This window comes from Anticarsia gemmatalis, chromosome 22 (assembly GCF_050436995.1).
Source record: "Anticarsia gemmatalis isolate Benzon Research Colony breed Stoneville strain chromosome 22, ilAntGemm2 primary, whole genome shotgun sequence".
Taxonomy (NCBI): domain Eukaryota; kingdom Metazoa; phylum Arthropoda; class Insecta; order Lepidoptera; family Erebidae; genus Anticarsia; species Anticarsia gemmatalis.
Genome location: NC_134766.1, coordinates 630803 through 655025, shown reverse-complemented (window position 1 = coordinate 655025; position 24223 = coordinate 630803). Strand labels below are relative to the sequence as shown.

Below are 24223 nucleotides of genomic sequence, written 5' to 3'. Positions count from 1 at the left end.
TTATTTTTAACAGAGAATATGGAAAGCTAATAATCCAAATTTGTTAACATTCTCCATTATCCCGGAATCGAACCCACGACCCTTCGACGCAATGGTAGCGGCGTGGCGACCTAAACCACTGCGCCACGGAGGCACTCAATCATTTATTGCTTACTAAGAATTATGTATGACAAACTAGTTTTTTCATGCCCAATCATTTTAGGATACCATTCTTCCCCAGGTTCTACGACGGTCCTCAAACGAACGGCTCCCACGAGGAGTACCCCCCTCAGCCGAAGCGCGCGCCCTCCAGCCTGTTCCTCAACCCCTCGCCCTTCATCTACCCGCTGCCGAGCAACGCCACGCTCTTCGACTATGCGCACCCGTATCATCAGTACCATGCCAATCAGGAGGGGGGCTTTGAGAGGAGGGATGGTGAGTATCATGTTGTTTTGGAGTCTTTGAGCCTGGAGAATAAAGAAGCGAAGAAAGAGTTTTAGAGACCAAATTCGAAATACGACTTGTGGCCTTTTGGGTATATCAAAATAAAGTTTAGCTTCGTTCAACAAGACTTACTAAGTTCTGAGATAGATCCTGACTTTGGAAACTGATGGCAAATTTCTTATATCACTCCGAGATCTATTCATATTCTTTGTTTCCAGAATCAATAAAAAAAGGGTAATACATATATAATCCTGTCAAGTTTATCCTGAAAAAGGATTGTTGAAATGACAGTCGGTTAACTCTTTGGTCTTATGTAATAGACTAGACACACTAGTTGTTACTTTAAAAGTTTCGACTGGTTTATACAATTACATGTAATTTGTCTAAAAGAACATTGTCCTTTAATCTCCATTTCTGGTAGGTGGTATAACAGTCCGCGACGTCTCCTCAATGAACGCATCGTTCTCGGAGCCCCGGCTGGGCGGCAGCTCCGGCGGCCTGCTGAAGAGCGACGATGAGTGGAAGAACATCAACACCATGCTCAACTGTATCCTCAGCATGGTGGAGAAGACTAAACGAGCGCTCGCTATACTGCAGCAGAGAGGTATGTACCAGGCAGGTTATTGACAGGGACAAGTATTTTGATGATATTATTTGTTCGGGAAAGACCAAGAGCTGTCCCAAAAAAAAAAAGAAAATTAAAAATGTTCTTATGTGCTCACACGCTCTGCTTTTAAAAGGTAATTGATCAATTTGAAAATGTAGCGTGCATTGAAAAATAATTCCGTGTTATAGCTACGATACGAATGTTTGCTAAGAATACCTTCGTAGCTAGCCAAAATATCTTTTATAGGAAAATAATTGGTTAATTTTGGAGAGGTGAGGATTCTTTCTTCCTGTCAACAGTTGGAAGACAATTAAGTCAGAGAACACTACAAATTGCTTTAGTTAAACGGAGTACTAACTAGGACTTACGTTCACTCCCAATGCCAAAGGATAATCTTCAAGATATTGTCGTGTGTCAGGTGTGGAGCCGACGGAGAGCAACGACATAAAGCGCGCGGCGAGCGAGATCATGGCGGCCGCCGTGCGACAGACCGAGGAGCGCGTCGCGGACGTGCGGCGCCGCGCCGAGGACGCCGTCAACCAGGTACCAATATGACAATATTCTGCAAACTTATAACCGAAATCCAACATTCCACAATTGATGATGATAACTTTCTTCTCGTGGCGTGATGAAGCAATTGTTAAACTTTATTAATTCGCTGTTTTTTACGTTTTTCTTTTTCAAATAAACTTACTAGGTACTCTTAAGTCTCACATCAGTCTACCGTCTATTGTCACTTTCCAATATTTGGCAAATCGAGCTCTTCAAACCAAAAAATCAAGTAGCAAAATAGGCATGATTATTATCTTACTTGGTGCAGGTAATTCTACCTGATGCCGCCTTAATCATCTGCAATAGATGTATTCAAGCCAATGATTGATTGATTGGTGCAGGTAAAGCGTCAGGCTCTGCTGGAGCTGCAGCGCGCGGTGGGCGCGGCGGAGTCGAAGGCGCTGGAGCTGGTGGCGGCCGAGCGCGGCAAGGTCGAGCGCATGATGGAGCGCCGCCACTCGCCGCCGCCGCCCGGCCGGGAGCTCAGCCCCAACACCACAAGCCAGCAGAACGTGAGTACTTTAAAACTATTTAATAACCCCATTTAAGTCTCCCCTTATTTTATTCCTCCTCACTTTATTATTTGGTAAACCTTTCGAAGTTGGATGTTTGACAGCTTTTCCAGTATTTTCGATAACCAATCTTTTGACTACTGAACACAAAAAAAGATCTCTGAAAGAAAGAAAGACAAATGTTTTCTTTCTTTCTTTCAGATATTAGTGTTATAGTATATTTCATTCAAGAGAAACTACCCATCCATAAACAGAGCAGCAGCAACATAACTTTCCTTCAATCACCAATCCGCAAATATAAAACATATAAAGTTACCCTTAAGTTCCAATCCCATTAAACTTTTAATGATATTATGCGGTTCAAGGCCATTAAATTACTTCTTCATCCTTGGCTGTTTTGTAATGGTGTTATAACCTGCAGTGTTGCTGGAACTGCGGGCGCAAGGCGCAGGAGACGTGCTCGGGCTGCAACGCGGCGCGCTACTGCGGCGCCTTCTGCCAGCACAAGGACTGGGAGAACCACCACCAGGTAACACAATACCCCTTGACACAAACTGATCTTCCACGTTCTCTATAGAACCACCACCAGGTAAAACAATAATACTCTATCTTGACACCAACTGATCTTCCATATTGCATTGGATCACATGGTAAAAAAGTTGGCATCATAGCATTTAATTCTTCAAAAAGATGTAGGTTTCCATTTACTACTTATTATGTCAGCGGATTGGTGATTACACAAAAATTTTCTTTTTTTTTTTCTTTATTGAAGTCTAAAGAGACAAAACTGTTACACAGGACTTTACAACTTCATAAAACATTGACTACTTTAATTGTTGCTACGACTTCCAAAATATTAATAGCACTTTTTTCCCCAGGTGTGCAGCGGCCGCGACCAAAAGCCCACAACTCTCCGTACCTCCCCCCCAACAACCCAACCATCCCTTCCTAAGCCCCTCACGCGCTCCACGACCCCCATCACGGCAACCACGAGCAACCCCACACCAACCACGCTCCCAGACAGCCGGCTATCTCTGACCACGCTGAACTCAGCTGAACGGTTGCTCAACCCAGAGCGAGGTAGTGAGCGGTTGACGCTAGCAACTCTGTCTTCAGCGCAAGGGTTGATCGGCATTGGGAAGAAATGACGCCTGAACAAGGAGCCTTTTGTGAACGCTGTCAGGTTCCCCAGGAAAGTTAGGAGGTAAAGAAATGTGGGATCATTGACTGCTTCTAGAATTTTTTGGATTGAGTTGTAGATAAATACCTTTTCATAGATATTATGTATATATATTATTATGTACATAATTGTATTACAGTCAGTAATTTTGTAACACTGTGTAAAAAATCAAGGCTTGAAGTATTAGGTCGGGGAAAAAGCCTTTTCGCATTATAGTATGTATGAACTTGTAATACAATCTTCCCTACACAAAAAAGCTCGATGTTTGTGTACCTCATGAGCTCACTGAAAGAAACCTAATGAACCGTGTACTCATTTGTGATTCTTGAAGCCAAAGAGATTTTATTACAAGTTCATACATACTATCATTCGAAAAGACTTTTTCCCCGACCTAATAAAATGTTTTCTTATGCTCCCGTTTGAAGTGTCTGAACTATAGTCTAACAACTTTGTGGAGACCTTGTATGCAAGGTTCCAATTAAGATCATTAACTTGCACTATGCAGCTGACAGTGGCCTGTTTGATAAGGCTACTTTATTTAAGAAATACTTACTTAATTATTAAACATAATCTATATTAATCGTGCATGTTAAGGCTCTCTACTAAATTGCTGGACTGGGTATAATATTATAATATTATTATACACTTTTAAGTTATGGAACTTTATATAATAGTTATTATATTCATGTTCAACAAAATGTATATAGTTGCACATATTTTGTGAGAACCCGTAGTTTTCACCATCTGTTTTCAAAGAGAAGCAGTCAATACAGCGTTTTTATTTTATACCAAAGAGTAATTATAAGCCAATGTATAGATGTAATTATTTCTTATATACTTTATATATATTATGTTCTTTTCACGTTATATTTATTGTAAATACAATGTGTGCCATATTTATTACAAAATATAATAATTTCTGTACATTATACTGCCATAATAATATATTTTATTTGGATTATTTTATTTAATAAAAAATAATTTATAAATGTCTGAGAGTTGTGATGTTATTATTGTAAAAAGGATTATTATTTTGTGTAAAAAATAATTTATTTCATAATGTATAACGAAATTTTAATAATAATATATCTTATTATAATAACAGTGAGACACAATTTTAATATAATATAATAATATAAAAAGTACTATGACCATTGTAATTTAAATGAATATTTTAAAATGTAATATAATATTGAACTAAGTTACCTTAAGTATACGATCGAGAATAATAATTATTTTATAATGGTTATAGTATTATTATAATCAATAGTCTGGTACTCTATAATCATAAATAATAATTAATAATCGGTATTGTGTCACCCCAATATAATAATTATTATTTCCCAACACTACTTCCCGTTATATAAATGTAATAAATATCTCTGTCCGCTAAACTTTGTAAGAAATGCATTATATAATAATAATTACAGTCTACAGCACCCCTTATTAATAATAATACAATTATTATGACACACTCTACTTGTTATAATGTTGTCAATAGAATTCGTCAATTATTATAATCTTTTATTAGTTTAAATTAGTAAGAAACTTAGATTTTATTTCCCAAAAAAAAAACTATTATCTAAGTAAAAGATATAAACATTCATAGAATCGTGCCTTGTTCATGGTAGATAGAAACCAAAGGATCCCACGTGGTACGATTCTTACAAACTTTTATTATGTCGTTCGTATTGTCATCTGTCACAGGACAAAGATAGAAGTTTGTATTTTCTTTCATAATATGAAACCCTGTTCTTTATTTGATGGCCTCTTGGTGCAGTGGCTAAGGTACCACTACTATTGCGTCGGGAGTGTTCGATTCCCACACGCAGTAATTATTTGTGCAATTAACAAATAGTTTTTTCGGGTCTGATTGTACTTTGTGTTTGATGTTTGGAAAAGTCCCCACGACTCTAGAGCAATTCTTTGTGCGGGAGTTGAATTATAAAAAATAAGAAAATTCTAATAATTTTCGTAGAAAAACCTTGTTTCTTGAAATTCTATTGACAACAATATAATATTTAACTATAATAATATTAAACTAACATGTTCCCTCTTGTAATAATGTGCAATATTAATAATATAAATCATAATAATCGGTGTATAAAATTTCGAATTTAATAATGTTTAAGTATTAGTTCAATAATTTTAGTTAATTACAAATAATTGCGTATTTGCGTCGTAATGATCAAATAAAAAAGTGTTAGAAATATTTTACTGTGTTTTTTTTACCCTTTTCAATTCCGACAATTCATATTACTTCAACCTTCAACCTTCATATTACCCTTTCTAATAATACAAATGAGTGTCTTCCGGTCTGTCTGTCTGTCACGCTGCTAAACTGTTAAATCGATAGCGGTGAAATTTAATGAAAATTGTCAAGCAAAGGCTATAACAATATTCCGATATTTACACAAACGATGGTTTCAAACATAAGCTACTGAATTGTACGTTGTTTCCACGAACGAAATCACGTGCACAGTTAATTTTTCCTAGTATTTGAATATACAAACCATAAAAATTAGACAATTTATTGATGCCAGTACTTTAAAATGGGATATTTTCTAGTTATAAAAATCTTGCTAATAGGTCTCCCAAAGAACATTATTATAATGTAAGCTCATAGGTATATTAAGTATGTATAAATTACTAAGAACTTATAGTCATAATTTATATTTAATGCAATCAGTTCAACACTAAAGAAACTTAACAAAGGCACTAAAAATAACATACATATGTTTTAATGTGAAGAAATAATGAATAATATACTAAAATAAGTAAATGAGCGCATTATTACATGATTCATATACAAACATATAATATAACCTTCAAAATCACATTGACTCCATATTCCAGGAACAATGAATTAAACAATGAAACTGAATGTGTAGGTACATGTTTTAGTTTTCTTTGTTTTATAAACCACCCGCCATTTTATCTAAAGTATTTAGTATTTTTTAGGGTTACGTACCTAATGGGTAACGACTTGCAAGGAATCTCGGATTCGAGACCCGACCTCTCGGTCGGCTAAATAGTTTTTCTGAGTTTTCTGTAAAAAAATCTCAGAGATAGCCCGGAGTAAGGAAGTTGAGATCATAGACCTCCGTGCCGTAGGGCACATATTAAAGTTTTTGTCCTGCGCTTGACCTGTCAATGAACGTGACGGTTTAGCCGACCAACCGGGCTACCGGCTAACCGGGCCGTGAGGGGTATAAAGAACAGAATATGTGTATAGTTCACACACTTGGACACTATAAACGAAGTCCTGCACTGTTGACCAGTTTCAATGAAACAGACCGTCATACACCGTTGTCTAAGCCTTTAAGCTTAAGAGTCGTGGTTTCATGTATGACTGCCTCTGTGGCTCAGTCGGTAGTAGGTATATACGGTTCCCGTGCGAGAGGTCTCGGGTTCGAATCCTGGGTCGGGCCAAAAAAAAAGTAATTTCTCAGATTTTCTGTTAAGAATTTCTTAGATATTGCCCGGAGTTGGGAAGTTGAGGTCGAAGACCTCCGTGCCTCGGAGAGCACGTAAAGCCGTCGGTCCTGCGCCTGACCTCTCTCTGGTCGTGTCGGTTATCCGTCCCACCAGACTTTGAGAGTAATGGAATAGAGAGTGTACCTGTGTATTGGGCACACACTTGGACACTATAAACAAAGTCCTGCACAGATGGCCAGTTTCAATGAAACTGACCGCCGTAGTCGTATATCGGCTAGGAGGACTCAGGACATTATTATGAAGCAAAAGTCGGTACAATACAAGCAGGCACGTCATTTTACAGACACAAACACGATTTTTATACAACTCATAAGATTGAGGTGTGGATAATAATATCTGAATAATAAGAAACCAATGATTTATGCATAAACTATGACGAATGTGTGCATTTACATAAAACATGCAATTGAAATAATAACTTGATTTAAACGGAATTTACGTAACTTGTAAATGAGCTCAGAATACGACGTAAAAAAGTAATTATTAAATGCAATTACAATAACAAATATATGTTACTAGTTGACCCGCGCAACTTCGCTTGCGTCACATAAGAGAGAATGGGTCATCATTTTCCCCGTGTTGGTAACCTTTTTTACTGGTACTCTTCTCCTACTTATTGGTCGTAGCGTGATGTTATATAGCCTATAGCCTTCCTCGATGTATAGGCTATCCAGCACTGTTTTTTCAATTCGCTCTATACTAGCAATTCCTGAGATTAGCACGTTCAACCAAACAAACAAACTCTTCAATTATATAATGTTAGTATAAATTTAAATCAAGGAACAAGTAAATATCACACCATGTTTTTATGGTTGTTCAGAGAAACTGTGAAACGTCATGTATACATATAATACTTTATTCTTAATTAAGTTTTGTATACAATAGGTACACAGCACAATAAAGAAACGACTGCGGGAATTTACTACATCCATATTAGGAAAAGACGGATACTCAGAAACGCCGTATCCTTTAAATTATTCAGCCAAAAATAAATCTTGAATCTCAATTATTTCCTTAAAACTATACAAAATATGTACTGCCTTACCTCTCTACACTTTCAAAGGAATCCTTATCCCTAATTTTAACTTTATACGCTCAGTCGTTTCGGCTGTACGTTGTCCATCAGTCAGTCCGTCATTCACTTATCATCTCTTAAGAGACAAATATTTTTGCTATAAGCACGAATTGTAAATTTTTGTATACATCCATACAGTCAGCTCCATAAGTCGCTTTACACCTTCATATTTTCAAAACCTCTTTATTGCCGAATGTTAAATACATGAACAAAATCAGGTAGAATTAGTTGGAATTAATCATTTCTATCACCGTCAGATGTTTTCTTAATGGAATAATATGCAATACTACAAATATAGGGTTTCGAAAGATTGAATATGTTCAGCGACTTTTGGAGCTGACATACAAACATACATAAAATCATCCCATAGGGGTAGGCAGACCAAAGAATGCCATTTGGTACGATCCTTAGAAAATTCCTTTCCTTCATTCGAATACATGTGCACATACATGTAGTTATACATGACCGCCGGTTACGAGCACTACGCACATGATCTTTTTGCAAGAAGATATATTATGTTTATATATCTTTAAATTACTCGTAATAGTTACACAAAGTAGTAAGTCACAGTTAAGTATAGCGTACTCGATCATTTTACGTGGCTATTGGATCAGTCGTGACACGATCTATCAATATAGGTACAGCAATTTATAATGGTAGGTTTTATAGACGGTTGTTAAAGTCTAGGTTACATAGGTCATTATTATGAGCCATGAAATAGGTGCTATGACTATATAGGACTATAATAAATAATGATTATGATATATTTGTGCACTTTATACAGGTTTTCTATTAATCTTTTATGACTCCTAAATCAGTGTAATGTTCAATAATGTTCATTTTAAGCAGATCTTGTAGGGATTATAAAAGGTGGTTAAATTCCGTTTTGATTTGATTATTATTAAGCTGCAGCATTCTTTGGTTAAAAAACTTTGTTAAGATGATAAAAATAATTAAAATAGAATGCGTGGTAACAGTAAAAATTACAACAAAAAAAAATATTTTTGCTTAATTCATTATCAAATTGTATTTAATTAAGTGGCCCGTCTAAATATTTACAGACGTTCATTTTATCAAGCAATTTTATACTATAGAATTTTACGTAAAACTTTATTCAAGACAAAATTATTTTGCGAATTTCAGCAGCTTCTTATCAAAGAAATATCAACCTACTTAAATTTCAAGCTCACAAAGTAACATTTCAACCAGCCTGAGGCTTGCCAAAGAACGTCACATCTTAGAGCTGACAACTCTTTGGTGGAACTACAAAGCACATCACGGCCATGACATTTGACGCATCTTTGATACAAAGCAATGGCTAGAAGCAATTTGTTGTAGACGTCCGCCCGTGACGACGGCTGACATCGTTGTGGCGGTTTCGTTCTCAATTTGAAACGTCGGCGCCCGCGGCCAATCAGCTTTGAGAACGTTTTTTAAGTATTGTTTGTTTTAGCGAAGGTTTTTGGCAGATTGTAAATTGGGTAGAAGTAAATGAATCATGGGGTGTTTTTTGTACTTACGACATTCGTGGTGTATATGTTACTGTAAAAGCCCGAACTGTGGTAAATCCTAAGATTTCCCGGTAAAACCTAAGATTTACCAACTCTCAATGGTAAAAGTCCGAACAAGCCGGAGTTTAAATACTATGTTACGATACATAAAAAAATCCTCCTTCATAACTATGTTTATAACTATTTCACGGTATAATTATATACTGTGACATAGTTATAAAGAAGGAGTTTTGGGCAAAGCGACATGGGTAGGATAGGTTAGAAGGCTAAGCCTTCGTGGTTATTTTTTTTAACCACCCAGAAGGAGGAGCCCCGCTAAGCGGGGCTCCGGCAACATCTCGACATCATGAAGTGAATATAGGTAAAAGTTCGAAATAAAAGAATTGTTCGGACTTTTACCATTGCGAGTTGGTAAATCTTAGGTTATACCGGAAAATCTTAGGATTTACCACTGCTCGGGCTTTTACAATAACATATAGACTTATGAGTCCGCAAGCTAATTTCTTTTTGGAAAGGGCAGTTGGATGTTTCGCTTTGTGCATAGTACAGTAGAAAAATGTTAAAGTTATAAACTAAACCTGTCATTGATAATGATGAACTATAATCATACGACAGTAAAAAGTATGGCGATACGCATTTCAATTCTCAGCATTGATATTATACCGCAAGACAGTTAAATCAAAGTTTAGCTTCGCTGATCGCCTTCAAAGGAAGGAATGGCTTAGAATTTTAGAACTTTATTTATCTTACACCCTAGAATAAGTGACTAAACCCTTTACAGAAACATCTTTAACATCAAAGTTTAAATTACATCAACCGATAGTATATTTCACAACAAATTTTCAATTTAATTAACACCAAAACTCAATCATCCGCAAAAAACTATTAAACGAAAAAACATACTCAAAACCTCATGCAATAAACAGATGATGCAGGCTGTGTTCAGTGCTCTCAGGAGATGAGAGTACCGCGGTAATGAAGCGTCGAGGAGCGGCGAGGAGCGAGGAGCGTCTGTCTGTCCGTCTGTCACGCCGTGTCACCGGGAGCCACGCTCGACCACCACTCACTAACACTCGTGCGGATAGCGGACACCATGAGTTATGGGAACACGATAGAGATAAATTTTGCCTTATAGAAATTGCTTGTTGTAATGATGAAAAATTTATTATAACAGTCTTAACTGTTCCGCAAATTGTGTATATTGAAAAAATATTGACATAATAGAGGTACAAAACGTTGTTGTTACAAATGAATTAGTAGATTGAAAGCTTATTCATTAAGACACAGTCTTTTTTTCCTTATTCTTAAATTTTTACAGACATATTCGGTGATTCCAACATAATTATAAACAAATTCCATTAGTATTATCTTAAGACGTTTTGCTGTTGTGTTTAAAATTCAAACAAAATAACTGTTTAAAAAACATTTACTCATAAATATAAGAGTCAAATAACTAGTTAACTACCCATTTAATTAATACCAAAATAACAGCACCACAATTTATCCTATTTCATCCCAAAACATAGTCCCCCTGTTCCCCATCGTACCGTCCATTCGGTCCGAAAAGTCCTCGACGCAAAGCGGTCCACTCACGAGCGAATTTAATCATCGGCCATCACCACACGTCGCGGGAAAAATCGCGCGCTTGTCAATACGTCATACGCAGATGATTAGTATGAGAGCTTGTTCAATCAACTTTAACGAGATATATCGAGTTTATGGAGTGTGTTAGCCGAGTGGTATAAGTTGCCACCCAGATAAGTAGTCGACGGTTCGAACCTGACACACCAATGACTTTTCCAATTTATGTGTGTATCTATCAGTGGCGAAGGGTCAGTTTTTACAAAAGGTAAGCCGGAGCTATTAGTCATTGTCTAGGTAAAATACCTACATATTATGTACATCGTAAGAATATCGACGTAAAATTCTGCATACCTACCTAATAACAATATGAGAGTATTATCTACATTCGACTACAGTCTCTTATTTCTGTCTCTACAGTCTAATAATACATAGGTACTTACCATGCTACCTAATCATGCTTGTTTTGCATTAAGTTACTCTGTCTTCAGTGTAGTAACACGTAGGTAACACAACAGCACATATTTAAGATAACGTATATCGAACGATTGATGATTGTCTCGCACTGGTTGTTTTATAACATATTATACAAGCAATTTAGAATGTATTCATCAACAATAAAATATCAAACACATTATGGATAAACGCAGAACACTTTAATAGAAATGAGTTTAACCTATAAATCTGACAAAATGAAAATTTACTCGAATAGAAACATGCAAAACAATTACTCTTTAATACACTGATACGTTCACAGTTATGCACAAACATTTAATAAGGAATAATGTTGTAATAAACACAAATATTCTAATTTGTTATAGAGCGCGCGAAAAAACAGTAAACAAACATAACCTAATGTCAAACTGGTGAACAATGTTCGACTCATACTTATATTTCGCCATCTCGCTCTTGCACGCGGCTCGCGCCGCGACAGAAACATGCGTAAGATCATGCGTCCGCCGCGGCGCGGCGGCGCGAGCGCTGTAGCGCGAGGCAACCCGCTCTTCCTCCGGCTTGCTCGCCACTATGCAGCGCGGTGTAAAGCGCGATCCAAAAGGTCGTAAGCGACATCGCCGCCATAGTTTTTATTGTACGCGATTCCCGATCAGCGCCTACGGTTTATTTCATTATTATTACTTCACGTTGCGTTTTTAGCGGAGCGTAACTTTTGAAGGGTAGGCGTTTTCGTACTGTTCCGATTAGATTATTGATTCTAGTTAAAGATTTCGCTTTAAATATTGTTGATTATTAATTAATTGTGTATTATTAGGCAAAAGTAAACAATTAATTTAACACTAATATTAAGTCTGTCCAGAAAGGGAAGCCGGTAGGAATCGAGTTGTATGGAGCCTTCGCCACTGGTATCTATACTAATATACTAATCTATACTTAATATTATAAAGCTGAAGAGGTTGTTTGTTTGAACGCGCTAATCTCAGGATCTTCTGGTCCGATTTGAAAAATTCTTTCAGTGTTGGATAGTCCATTTATCGAGAAAGGCTTTAGGCTATATATCATCACGCTACGACCAATAGGAGCAGAGTACCAGTGAAAAATGTTACAAAAACGGGTAAAATTTTGACCCATTCTCTCTTATGTGACGCAAGCGAAGTTGCGCGGGTCAGCTAGTAATTAATATTAGGTCGGGGAAAAAGTATTTTCGCATTATAGTATGTATGAACTTGTAATAATCTCTTTGGCTTCAAGAATCACAAATGAGTAAACTTAGTAGTTAGTAGTAAATTAGGTTTCTTTCAGTGAGCTCGTGAGGTTCCCAAATAACGAGCTTTTTTGTGTAGAGAAAAGATTTTATTACAAGTTCATACATACTATAATGCGAAAAGACTTCCCCGACCTAATAGAATTATCACTTGCTCTAACGGTGAAGGAAAACATCGTGAAGAAACTTACAACAAATTTAGCATAGATTTTTTTTTCTCTTGACATTCCAGTATTTTTACACATAGCTTAAAAAAAACATAATTACGACTCATTATTATACTTCAAACAAGAAAAGGTGTTAAGACAGTTTATTGTAAATATTATAGTAGGATAATTTATAAATTGTATAATGTAAAATTACGTCAAAGTAGGTATTCCAGGTAAAACACATAATTACAGGTCACGTAGACGTACCGAAAAATGAATAATTCTCTTAATCGCACTGATGTGGTTTTCCGTTGTCATTACCTGGATTTGAATCAGGGCATCAAATGCAATTACGCATACAATTTAACAGAATTGATAGTGAACAGAAATGGTAAAAGGTTAATTTAAAGAGAAATTTAACTAATGGGTCGAATGGAAATACCGGGTGGGAATGCCCTAGAACAGCGTATCTTAATATTTTCCAGATCGTGGACTTGTTGAAATCCAAGCACAATTTCAAGGACCATTCATAATCATAATCATTCCTTCCAAAAACCAAAAAAAGTCTTCTGGTACTAAAAAGTAAACTTGTCTCTTAAGCAAGCCCGCTGACCCCCCGGTAAAAATATTGCTTTAGCAAGATATGCGTTCGAAGGTATCATTGGCATTCAAAAAGGTCAGGTGCGTAGTAGTAAATAACATAGCCGGCGGTCCTGTATGATGTGATGATGTGTAAAAATGTATTCTTGAACTATAGAGATAAACTGTCAAGATATGCTTAATGAAATATTAAGCCGGAATTAAGAACATAAGGTTGTTGCTCTCCTTGCCTCAGCGTAAGTTGCGGGTACTACGTCTGACCTCTCACTGATCGTGTTGATGTAGCCGTCGAGAATTAAGGAAAATGGAGTGTACGGACATGTGTATTGTACTAACACATTTCGTTTTCTATGATATTGTGCACACACTTGGACATTGTTATAAAGTCGTGCGCAGCTTTGAATAAAACCGACCATCATAGCCTAATTTCGGTCAGGAGGCAATTAATAAATGGTTTTCGTATGTACTCTTTCTGATTGTAAAAATTACATTACCTCAACAGTGAAAACTTAGCTACTGTTTATTCCAGTATAACACGCAATGTAAATGATAAATAGTGGACAATTTTGCGGTCGCAATGTCATGTTTATTTAAGAAAGGTTACTTCCCTACTCGTTCATTGTTCTTAAGTAACGATGGAGGAAGTGAGTCAGAAATGACCCTTGTGGTGTGCGTCACTTTGTTAAAAATACGTTTTACCATAAAATAAGTAATTGATAAAGCCCTATGTTGCTACATAAAGGTGTGTAAACGCTAAATTTTGTGGGGATTTATGTATGATTTATTTACGCAAAAACTACTGAATGGATTTTGATCAAATTCAGCAAGGAGATAGTTGAAGAACCTAAGTTAAAAATAGGCTTTTATTTTTACCAAAAACCAACCCTTAAGTGGCTGTAACTGGGGATGAAACGTTGAACATATACCGTGCTTGACATCTAGCTGTTACATTAAGTAATCTATGTAAGTATAGATAGATATATTTATCTAGTTGTTATATTAAATATTATATTATGTATTGGTAATCTTGGGTCAGGCGTATTGTGTCGTGTTCGAGACGGCATGCTTGTCCATGTGCCGTGAGTCACAGGTCATATCTGAATAGGTCTCAGTGACTCTGACTCACACTCCACGCTCAAACAATCATTGTTTGTATGTAGACTAGGCATACCACCGAAAGGACATAAGTGCTGTGTAGGTACCTACTACGTAAATTACAAATGCAAAAGTTTGCTAATATCGATATACCTACCTACCTAGATTATATTTATGTGTTTATCACACTTTCGTGCAAACACTTCTGAATCGGATTTTGATTACACAGATAGTTTATTATATGCTATATTGATTTTTTACAAAATCCTTTGGCCTCTGGAACTCTTATTACGATAATCTTTAATAATTGGTAATTAATTGATTAACTTACCTAAAGATATTTCTGGCTGGTTTCACTACTTCGGAATCAATACTGGTTAGCTTCACAGCTGGAATTATATGAGTTTTTTTTATACTATCACTTTCTCTATAGGATAGGTAATTTCACACGCGCACTTTCCTTCACTTTAACTATCGAAAAGGTTCCACACTTTTCTATGAGCCGCGAAACTGAGCCCTGATTAGTATATTAAATCGACATTTCTGAATAGAAATACCCAGGTACTGATTGATGACCTAAAATTCTAAATTACTTAGAAGCGGATAATTCCGATTATTGTGGTTGAAATCTAGAATTTGCCAATGAATAATTCGTTAATTACCAACACCATTTAGCACAAATTATTATTAATTATTAATTTTCCTCATTTAAAACCACAAATGCGATTCTCAATTTACCTACATAATCTGTGGCAGTGATTTTATTTTGTAAATAAATAACGCACAGACCAGTGTGCCAATCAGCCTTGTTGTGAACACACGTCTTAGTGCCATAAACAAAAATGAAATTCGCGGTAAGTTTTATAAATTAATTGATTTATTTCTACGCCTACTGTAAATTTTTTAGTATTGTTTTTTTCTTGTTGTTGATTAATTATGTTTAAAATTGATACGTAGGTGTTTAATTATAGTAGAATCACGTATAAATTGCGAAAGTGGAGGACGTAATTTGAATACCGTGACCTTTTCGAATGTTCGTATTAAAAACATTACGATATTTTTTAATTCAATGCTCGTTTTTAGATTGTGATAGATCGGATAAAAGTACAAGTTAATAGACATTTGAAATACGTAATTTGTGGATGTGTATGTGCCTAAACGAGTTTGTTTATTACTGTAGACTATTAAGATAAATGCAGCGTGTGGGACGGGGATTTGAATTATTATTAAGTAATCGTGATAGTAAAACCTGTACCATATTCTCCATAGTGTTGTTTATGAAAAAAAATGTTATGTCAAAATTCTAATATTAAGAATGCGCGAAGCGAAAAGCGCGAAAAGTGAATATCCTGTCTATCACGCAAAAACTATCGAATGGGTCTTGATTGATGGCATTTAGCACACTGATAGTATTTTTAATCTGGGTTAACACATAAGTAGATTATATAATAGATATTTGAAGAAATTGTCCAGTGCGGACAGTCGCGGGTAAGCAAGCATATAGTTTCCCCATTTTATTCATTTTTGTGGCATTAGTAAGTTAAAGTTGTGATAAATAATAATATTCCTACAAATGTATTTAATACCTATATATATCGAAATACCTATATATCGGTATGTGCATTTATTTTATGTACTATGAGTATTTATTTTGTACAGTTTGGCTTAAATTCAAGGAAATTTAGATTCTGATTCATTGCAAACCACATTCTTATTTATGCAAATGTTATGTACAAGTTCATTGACAGAATGTCCAGTTCGAAGAGTCTGTTATTTGTCTGCACAATGTACCTACCTAGGTACCTACTTAGAATAATAAAAAAATCGTTATTGTTTAGGCTTTTAGGTAGGTATGACTATAACCGCAAACTTCTGCAATTTTATTAGGGCAATAACTCGAAATTTTAAGCAGGTATTGTTTTGTACTAAGAATTATCATTTTTCATTCTCTACTAGGAACCTATCACTATTACTTACTGAGAAATTAATACAATATTAACAGAATGGTGTTAGTTAAATCAGATGATGAGCTAGTGGGACAGTTATTTTGATTGACAGATACTAGGTGACCAGGTTTGACCTACAAGTTTGATTCGGTTATCGTACGATTTTAGTTTTTTTTTTTCTCTTTAAAACAATAAGCTAAACAAATCATATCTCAAGATAAGTTTTAAACTTTAAAATATCTTTATCATATTATTAATTACGTTATCTTTTTCAATTTCAGTTGTTATTCCTCGCTATTTTGGCGGTAATATGCCTGACGTCGGCCATAGAGAACAGGACAGACCGGAAGTTGATCAATAGACCTAAGATTGATATCTATGGGTACAGACCAAAGAGGGCACCGCAGGGAGGAGTTAAAGGTAACAATTAAGTATATCACGCCAGTTATGCATGAAGGTGTAGGCAGTAGTGAATGAAATACACCTTTGTTTTGCTATTTACATGGTTCTATACGCCATTTATACGGTAATAGGGAATAGCCTATAGTCATACCCTCTTATTCATAAACACACTATAAACCTATTTTAGTTTAATAAATACTAAAATATGTTTTCTCTATTTCATTTCGCTAAGGAGTGAAAGAAACAAAACACTTTATGCCTTTCATAACTTCATATATTTTTGTGAATAAGAGGGATAATATTATACCGGGCACCTAGCAATAAGTATAATAATAGTTGCTACACTTCGGGTTACGTTATTGATAAATATTCCGATATAAATTATTATAATCTTAAATTTCTATTTGTCTAGAAACGTAGTCGCTAAAAACGTAGCATATAGTTATTTATCAAGGGAAATATTTTAAATAATTTGTCCGAACTGGAAATAGAACTCGGTACCTCGTGATTTACAGTCGAAAGCACTTCTTTTGAACTACAGAACTAGTCTCTCCTTCTTTTAAAAATATAACCTACCTACCTACCTACCTATGTATACAGATTTGATAAGATTTTAATAACTTTGTACAGTGCATCCGTTGTTCAACTTCCGGCCGACGACGACAGCGCCATCTTTGAAAAAAGGCGAGTACATGTGCGGCAAGAAAGTGTGCAAGCTCCCCCCGGGAGTCGAACCTAAGAACTGCAACGGTGAATGTCAGTATCCTATATTATAAGTTATGTTTTTGTACTGTTAAGTTAGATGTAAGTAATAAATAAGTAAGAAAACCTAAATATATAAATTTTTGGCTCTTGAAATCCCCTAATTTTAAGATTTGAGTCCTTTTTTAATCGTAATGAGTGTAATAACAACTATTTTATACCGGCAAAGATATTGTTTAATCCTGCTAAAAACTCCAGAATTTCTTTCCGAATTTTCTTACACTACGAAGCTAGGTACAGTTTGGACTATTTTGTGACCACGGAGAGTGTAACCTGCGCCGAAACGTCAGGCATTTTAAGGTAAAATGTGTGTTCACGTAAATTCCCGTAATCTACTACTTTATAAACATTCAACGCGAAAGTTTGAAAGCTATATTTTAATGTTTTTGTAATTCAGTAATAACCTATTTGTGTGACTTCCTTCTTACTTACGTATTTCATATTCTGCAAGCGACTAAAACCTCAATTTACTTAGTTCTAACTCCTAAAACAATGAATCATTTTAAAAGCTGAATAAATAATGCACAAGCTTAGTAAATACGTAGTAATGAGTAGTGAGACTAATTACCTTCATTAACATAATGCTATTAGTTGGAAAACTAATATTTAACGTTGGACAACTAATGAACTGCAAATATTAAACACTTAATAGTAATTAAGTGAGTCATTTTAACTGTAGTTTTGTGAAATTCTTCGAAATTATAGGAAAAATATAATATAGCATGATGCAGTGTTCGACCAACTTCGGCTATAGCAAGTTTTGAGAGTAGTATTGTCGTAAATTAACTTTATAAATGGCACAATGTGTTAGGTCGGGGAAAAGTCTTTTCGCATTATAGTATGTATGAACTTGTAATAAAATCTCATTGGCTTCAAGAATCACAAATGAGCTCGTGAGGTACGCAAATATCGAGCTTTTTTGTGTAGAGAAAAGATTTTATTACAAGTTCATACATACTATAATGTGAAAAGACTTTCTCCCCGGCCTAATATTATACGGGCATAAACGCGAACAACGTCAGGGATTTCAAAATCAAATGCGTGTTCACGTTAATTTCCGTATTCTATTATCTATTACATAACATACCGATCGTTTGCCGCTTACTTTTAAAGGTTTTGTAATAATAAAACTCCATATTATATAAAGCAACTATTTATTATCTTTCTTCTTCCAAGTTTCCTCCCACTTTTTCTGCGACAGTTTGTAAGTGGCGACATCTAGTTTAGTCGCGATGAGTCTGCCGTAGTTGGTGCTGTTGAGAAGGTTGCTCTTGTCCGACAGTTCGGTCATTATCTTGAGCTTCTGTTCCATGGTGGCCACGGCGAACACCTGCTCGAAGGCTCGGGAACCGTATTGGGAGAGCGCTAGTTGTTGGTAGTAGCCCTGGAAGAGAAAATTACATATAGACTTAACGTAAGTATTAATATATATGTTTTTAAGGTGAGTAAGCTAAATATCAAGAAGTTTTTTTTTAATGTGGTAATAAAGGAATCTGACTGTTAAAAGTGTTAAACATAAGACACCTAACGCCATCTAGTAAATAAAAACGGAATGTCGAATAGCAGATGAATCGCGACATTTTTATTATATAATAAACTAGCGAACTGGCCTGACTTCGTCCGGGTAAAGTACAATATTATCCCGTTGACTCCGTTACAAATGTACTAAAAAGGTGTTATCCAATTTCGCTTAGTTGTTAATAGGTTATGTGCGTATATACATATCAGTGATTCATTTTTATTTATATAGATTTAGTCAATAAAAATTAAATTTTGTTTATACCTTAAGTCTCCATATAAGTTTGTCTCGTGCCTTCTGTCCCACACATTGTCCCTTGCACAGCGCGTCGGCCACGTGGCAGCCCTTCGCGTCACACAGGATCACGAGAAGCTGTTCTGTCGTTAGTTCTAGAAGACCTGTCACGGCCTTCGCTGGACGCTGGGAAGAAATAAATAAATAGATGAAGTCAAATGCACAGTTTTACCTGAATCTATAAAATCATGTACCTAAATGCCCTGGCGCTATTTTCCATAATTGGTAAACTTGGGTTGTGTAATAAAAGTCAGAAAATTATACTATTTTCAATATTCTTACCTTTTATATTCATAACAGAAACAACCACTGGAACCATTTAACATAATAATATGAGATAATAATACATATTACCTGGTTTGATGATTGACATTAAATATTATTATAATTTCAAAGGCAAATCTAACCTATCAGATGGATAATTTTTATTGTATTATAAATGCGAAAGGCTTTCACCTCAATACCGATGAACCTATTTTGAATACAATTAGCCTTTTTCCAAAATCAATCCCTAAAGCCCTGAAATAGTAAATGAACCGTGTGTAAAAGTAATTGAACTCACCTGAAAGTCCAGTATGCACTGTAATATAACAGATCCGTGTACATTGATGAAGTACTCCTTGTCCAGCGCCGTGAGGTCCACGCGGTCCAGCGGCAGCAGGCGCAGGCACAACACTGAGAAGTACTTCTGTTTGTCCGCCTCAGAACATTTGAGAGCTGATTCTAGACTCTGAAAGATTAAATACGATACTTATAATACTACATACATAATATCACGCCTTTCCCCCATAGGGGCAAGCAGAGACCAAAGATAGGTGGTCGTAGAATACTACTGAGAGTTTTTTATAACACCACATAAACCCAGTAATAAGATATACAAGTATTTTTACAAAATACATTTTCTAAGATAAATGATAATAACATCTGATAGCTACTTTTTTGTGTTATGAGTACTACTGAATCCAAAGAAGGACTAGGAAATTAAATTTCATATAATCCATCAAAGTTAATAATTTTTACATGATATCCATGAAATGCTTTACAAGATTATAAAATAGACATCGTCAATCCAACGAGCATATATGTGCAGTCACAGTAGTATTTGCTATGTAAGCTTAGTAAAGTGGTAATGAGAGGTATAAGATATATTATAATTACAGTCATATACTGCGTCTGCTTCGCCTTGAGCCTGAGGCACGCCTTAGCGAGCGCGACCAGCACGCCGGTGTTCCCGCACGCTAACAGTGCTGGCATCTTGTCTGATAACTCCACGAACATCGGCTCAAACTGCAATAAATCAACAACCAATCAGTTATTTAACTTTAAATTGTGTCATTAACACTAATTCGCAACAACCGTAGCGACGCGTGTGGTGGGTTCGAATCCTACCCGGGACAAATTTTTGTGTGATGAGCACGAGTATCTGTTCTGAGCCTGGATGTTAATGTATCTATATAAGTATGTATTTAGAAGTATATAAGTATGTTTATCAGTTATTTGGTTACCATAGTACAAGCTCTGCTTAGTTTGGAATCAAATGACCGTGTGTGAGTTGTCCAATAATATTTATTTATTTATTTAATATAGTCAAAGCCATGAATTTTAAAACTTCTGCTTTGTACAACTATAGTTAATAATGCATGAGTATTAATGCTATGCTGCTATGGAAAGAGAAAGAGAGGTAGACCACAAAAAAGGTGGGACGACGATATAAGACAAGTAGCGGGGACAACGTGGGGTAGAGTGGCTATAGAAAGGCCAGAATGGAGAAGATTGGAGGAGGCCTTTGCCACCTGGCAAACGGACACGCAGAAGTGGAACAAAGAAACAATATATGAAAATTAAGAAAATACTGTCATGCCCGAAAAGAGGCTATAAATAAATAAATTAATGCTATACTGACACTTGGAAAAGACCTGAGTGAGTGTGAGGTTTGTGGAGGAGAAAGATCGGGAAGCATCCACTACTGTTAGGGATTAATCATTCATTCAGACATAGATTGGAATTTGATTAGAGAACAGCTTCATGCTCAATAGAGCAGGTTAAATGTAAATCAAAGTAGTTATCAAGTCAAAGGCATTTAGATAGCTTAAAAAATTTTGCCAAAAGGTTGACTACTAACCATAATAATTTAAAATAAATAAGTTCTTACCTCTTCCTTAACATCACAGTTGTCCACCAGTCTCTGTACAGTGTAGTTCAACATGGGCATAGTAGCGAGCTGTCCCAGGCGGTTGATGAAGCACCGCGCATAGATCTGAGTGTATGTCTTCTTCTTTGATACAAATAATGCTGCTTCTAAGAGCCTGGAAGCAGAGAATAGGTCCAGATTAATTCAGAACAAGCATTTCAAATACATTAAAACTGCTCCATTCCTGAGATATGTGTCTTTTTTTAAATAAGACAGGATTTAAATTTTCAGTCCACAAAGTGCCTGGCAAGGACTTTACATTCTATATAGAGGTATTTAAAAAAACTTTCAGACTTTACTATGCAAGCAAAATGGCAAGTGTACAAATTAATTAATATATTAAAATGAAAATCAACAAGGTCTTGCAACATTTTCTATACTCTCGTACAGTACAGATTATTTGGTAAAATGCTTTAGTTAATAAATTCATAAATATTTCACCTGACAGCAGGTTCAGATTCAAACACCGGTGGCAAATTACTACTTGACACCTGTTCAGCGTCAGCATCCTTCACGTCCTTCTTATCATCATCACCGTTCCCCACCCAGTCCTCGGGCGCAAAGCTCTCATCCAACAACTTACGAATCACATCCTTTGTCATATTCTTATCAACATTTTTTATAGCATATAACATCACTTGTAGAAGCCCTGACGTACTGTTCTGATACGGTAAGTCTTTGAACTGAGGCCATGCAGATATTCTGTTTACAAATTCTTTAACCAGCTCCTTGAATTCATCTGGGACGTTTTTGTATGTCATTTTAGTCAAATGCGGTGGTATTCCTTTCCCATCGTCAACTGTGGTCTTGAAGATGTTGACTTTAGGCTTCTCTCCAGGCATTAATGTGATACCGCTCAGACATTTTACTGCACTTCGTAAAATATGATTTGCGTATTTGTCCCAAACAAATTCTTCTAAATTGTTTAGTGTATATTTTGACATTGTTATAGTGAATTCGTGACATCTCTTAATATGTTTTTCTTCATATTTTGATTCAGTTTTCGCTTCCAATTTAGGTTTTTTCTTCGGTGCTTCTTCAGAATCTGAAGTATTATCTTCTCCAGTTTGTAAATGTGCTGTGGCTCTTTCACAAGAAACTCTCAGTAGCGTCTCAACCACGTGACTGGTAAAGTTGTCTGAACATAGTCTACGAATCTCTGGTGAGAGTACTTCTATGAACCGTTCTAAGTCCTCGGGGGATGCGAATGGTAGGAGCAGTTCTATAACTCGACAGCCAAGCTGATTCCCTATAACGTTGAGCTCCTCTTCTTTAGTACGCTCTAACACATTGTTGACTAGGGCATCTGGAAATTACGAAAACATTTTTTAGCAACTTTTGATCAGTAAACTAACAAAATCACTGATATTACTAATAAAATAGATTTCAAAGGTGGAGTAAAGAGTGACTTACGTCTTTCTTCCTCATTCTCAATGCCCTGTTTCATCACATCTAAGATACCAACGAAGTATTGATACAATTCCTCTGGAATCTTTGTTCCGCGGCCCATTTGACCCTTTTTCGCATATTTCTTCGCATTTGAAAGGAAGTTCTTACGTTTCTTCCTTGATCTCTTCTTGTTAGGATTAGTATCTGCGTGTTCTTCACTCATTTTGTATGTAATAAATGTGTTTATTTGTTTCAAAACAATGCGTACGCAGGTGGCTAAAGAGGTTATGTAAATGTCAAAGTCAAACTCATGTGGATTTGACTTTTGTGCGTTTCAGGTTAAATATAACATTAGTAGTTAGCATTACATTATAATTTGGACCATTTGTTTATTTTTGACTACAATTTATTTTAAGTATACCTTGTCAAACATTAGGAACAAAACAAATAATTTTAGTCTTTAATTTTGTAGAAAGGTTATAAATTTAAATAGGTATAAATGTTTTTATGGAAAGCTCATTTTAAGCTTAACATTGCAAATGTTTATCTGGAACGCGTCTAATTTGAATGGAGGATTTGAACTTGTGACCTCTTAAGTGCTAATGAATCAATCATCGCGTTGAACCATGGAGTGTCTCCTTATTTTAAAAGTTCAAATTTCAAAATTGATATTTTGTAACGTTATAAATTATAAAAGACCAGTTTTTATATGTTAAAAATGCAAGTAAGGTCATATTCTTCTGGTTAGGAAACTGAACCTGTAACACCAATCACTTTTATGCAAATACGAATTGTTTTACTTATAAATGTTATGTTAACTGCAATACTGAGCCTGAAAATGCAATCCATTGTTTTAAAGTAATTGTAACCCTGAACTAAGGCGGTGGCCCTAACGTACCCTAACTAACTAACTACATAGTTTCTTTAATAAATAATTCAATACGTCCAGTCCAGTCATGCTCGATTTATATTGCCCAACAAGTCTCTTTGACGTATTATTAGAACCACAATGTTAACTCATTAACATAAAGTTAACAGCAGTGAACTACGATTGTTCTTACGTTACGTGCATACTAAATCAATTCACGCATTCTTTCTTACCGGGAATCAGTGTCAATATCAACCCGATAAAACAACTTGAGACCACAAAATAATGACGTAAAAAGCTTTAGAAAGAGAGGAGAATAGACCTTTCTTTCTAGCACCAGAGAAATGCG

General features: G+C 35.7%; 3 protein-coding genes across 3 annotated transcripts in view; 2 read left to right on the top strand and 1 right to left on the bottom strand.

Annotated features, from left to right (window-relative positions):
* The window catches only part of nvy (CBFA2/RUNX1 partner transcriptional co-repressor nervy), a 65942-nt gene extending 61665 nt beyond the window's left edge, over positions 1 to 4277 (top strand). The window contains exons 7-12 of the mRNA XM_076129286.1: positions 221 to 414; positions 845 to 1027; positions 1449 to 1573; positions 1924 to 2094; positions 2516 to 2623; positions 2973 to 4277. Coding sequence (XP_075985401.1) covers positions 221 to 414; positions 845 to 1027; positions 1449 to 1573; positions 1924 to 2094; positions 2516 to 2623; positions 2973 to 3242 — 1051 coding nt within the window. The 3' untranslated portion in view covers positions 3243 to 4277. The remainder of the gene's footprint in view (positions 1 to 220; positions 415 to 844; positions 1028 to 1448; positions 1574 to 1923; positions 2095 to 2515; positions 2624 to 2972) is intronic.
* A 10957-nt stretch (positions 4278 to 15234) lies between these two features.
* LOC142982664 (uncharacterized) lies at positions 15235 to 17693 on the top strand. Its single transcript, XM_076129285.1, has 3 exons — positions 15235 to 15357; positions 16731 to 16869; positions 17482 to 17693. Exons 1-3 carry the CDS (start codon positions 15346 to 15348, stop codon positions 17625 to 17627), a joined length of 297 nt encoding a protein of 98 aa, XP_075985400.1. The 5' UTR covers positions 15235 to 15345; the 3' UTR covers positions 17628 to 17693.
* Positions 17694 to 18735: 1042 nt separating this feature from the next.
* On the bottom strand, positions 18736 to 23302 carry LOC142982663 (nucleolar protein 9). The gene is made up of 7 exons (XM_076129284.1): positions 23031 to 23302; positions 22059 to 22923; positions 21579 to 21732; positions 20585 to 20713; positions 19989 to 20156; positions 19397 to 19552; positions 18736 to 18997 (listed from the first exon to the last, which is right to left on the bottom strand). The coding sequence occupies exons 1-7, from the start codon at positions 23227 to 23229 to the stop codon at positions 18764 to 18766; spliced, it is 1905 nt and encodes a 634-aa protein (XP_075985399.1). The 5' UTR covers positions 23230 to 23302; the 3' UTR covers positions 18736 to 18763.
* Between the last annotated feature and the right edge of the window lie 921 nt (positions 23303 to 24223).

What these genes read in the sequence shown, in the direction of transcription:
- LOC142982664 (XM_076129285.1), top strand. An exon ending in ACCGCAGGGAGGAGTTAAAG is followed by an intron (nt 16,870 to 17,481) that starts GTAACAATTAAG and finishes AACTTTGTACAG; the next exon opens with TGCATCCGTTGTTCAACTTC.
- LOC142982663 (XM_076129284.1), bottom strand. Translation starts at nt 23,229, where the DNA reads ATGAGTGAAGAACACGCAGATACTAATCCTAACAAGAAGAGATCAAGG. An exon ending in AGTGCATACTGGACTTTCAG is followed by an intron (nt 19,553 to 19,988) that starts GTGAGTTCAATT and finishes ATTTCTTCCCAG; the next exon opens with CGTCCAGCGAAGGCCGTGAC. An exon ending in AACTTATATGGAGACTTAAG is followed by an intron (nt 18,998 to 19,396) that starts GTATAAACAAAA and finishes TTTCTCTTCCAG; the next exon opens with GGCTACTACCAACAACTAGC.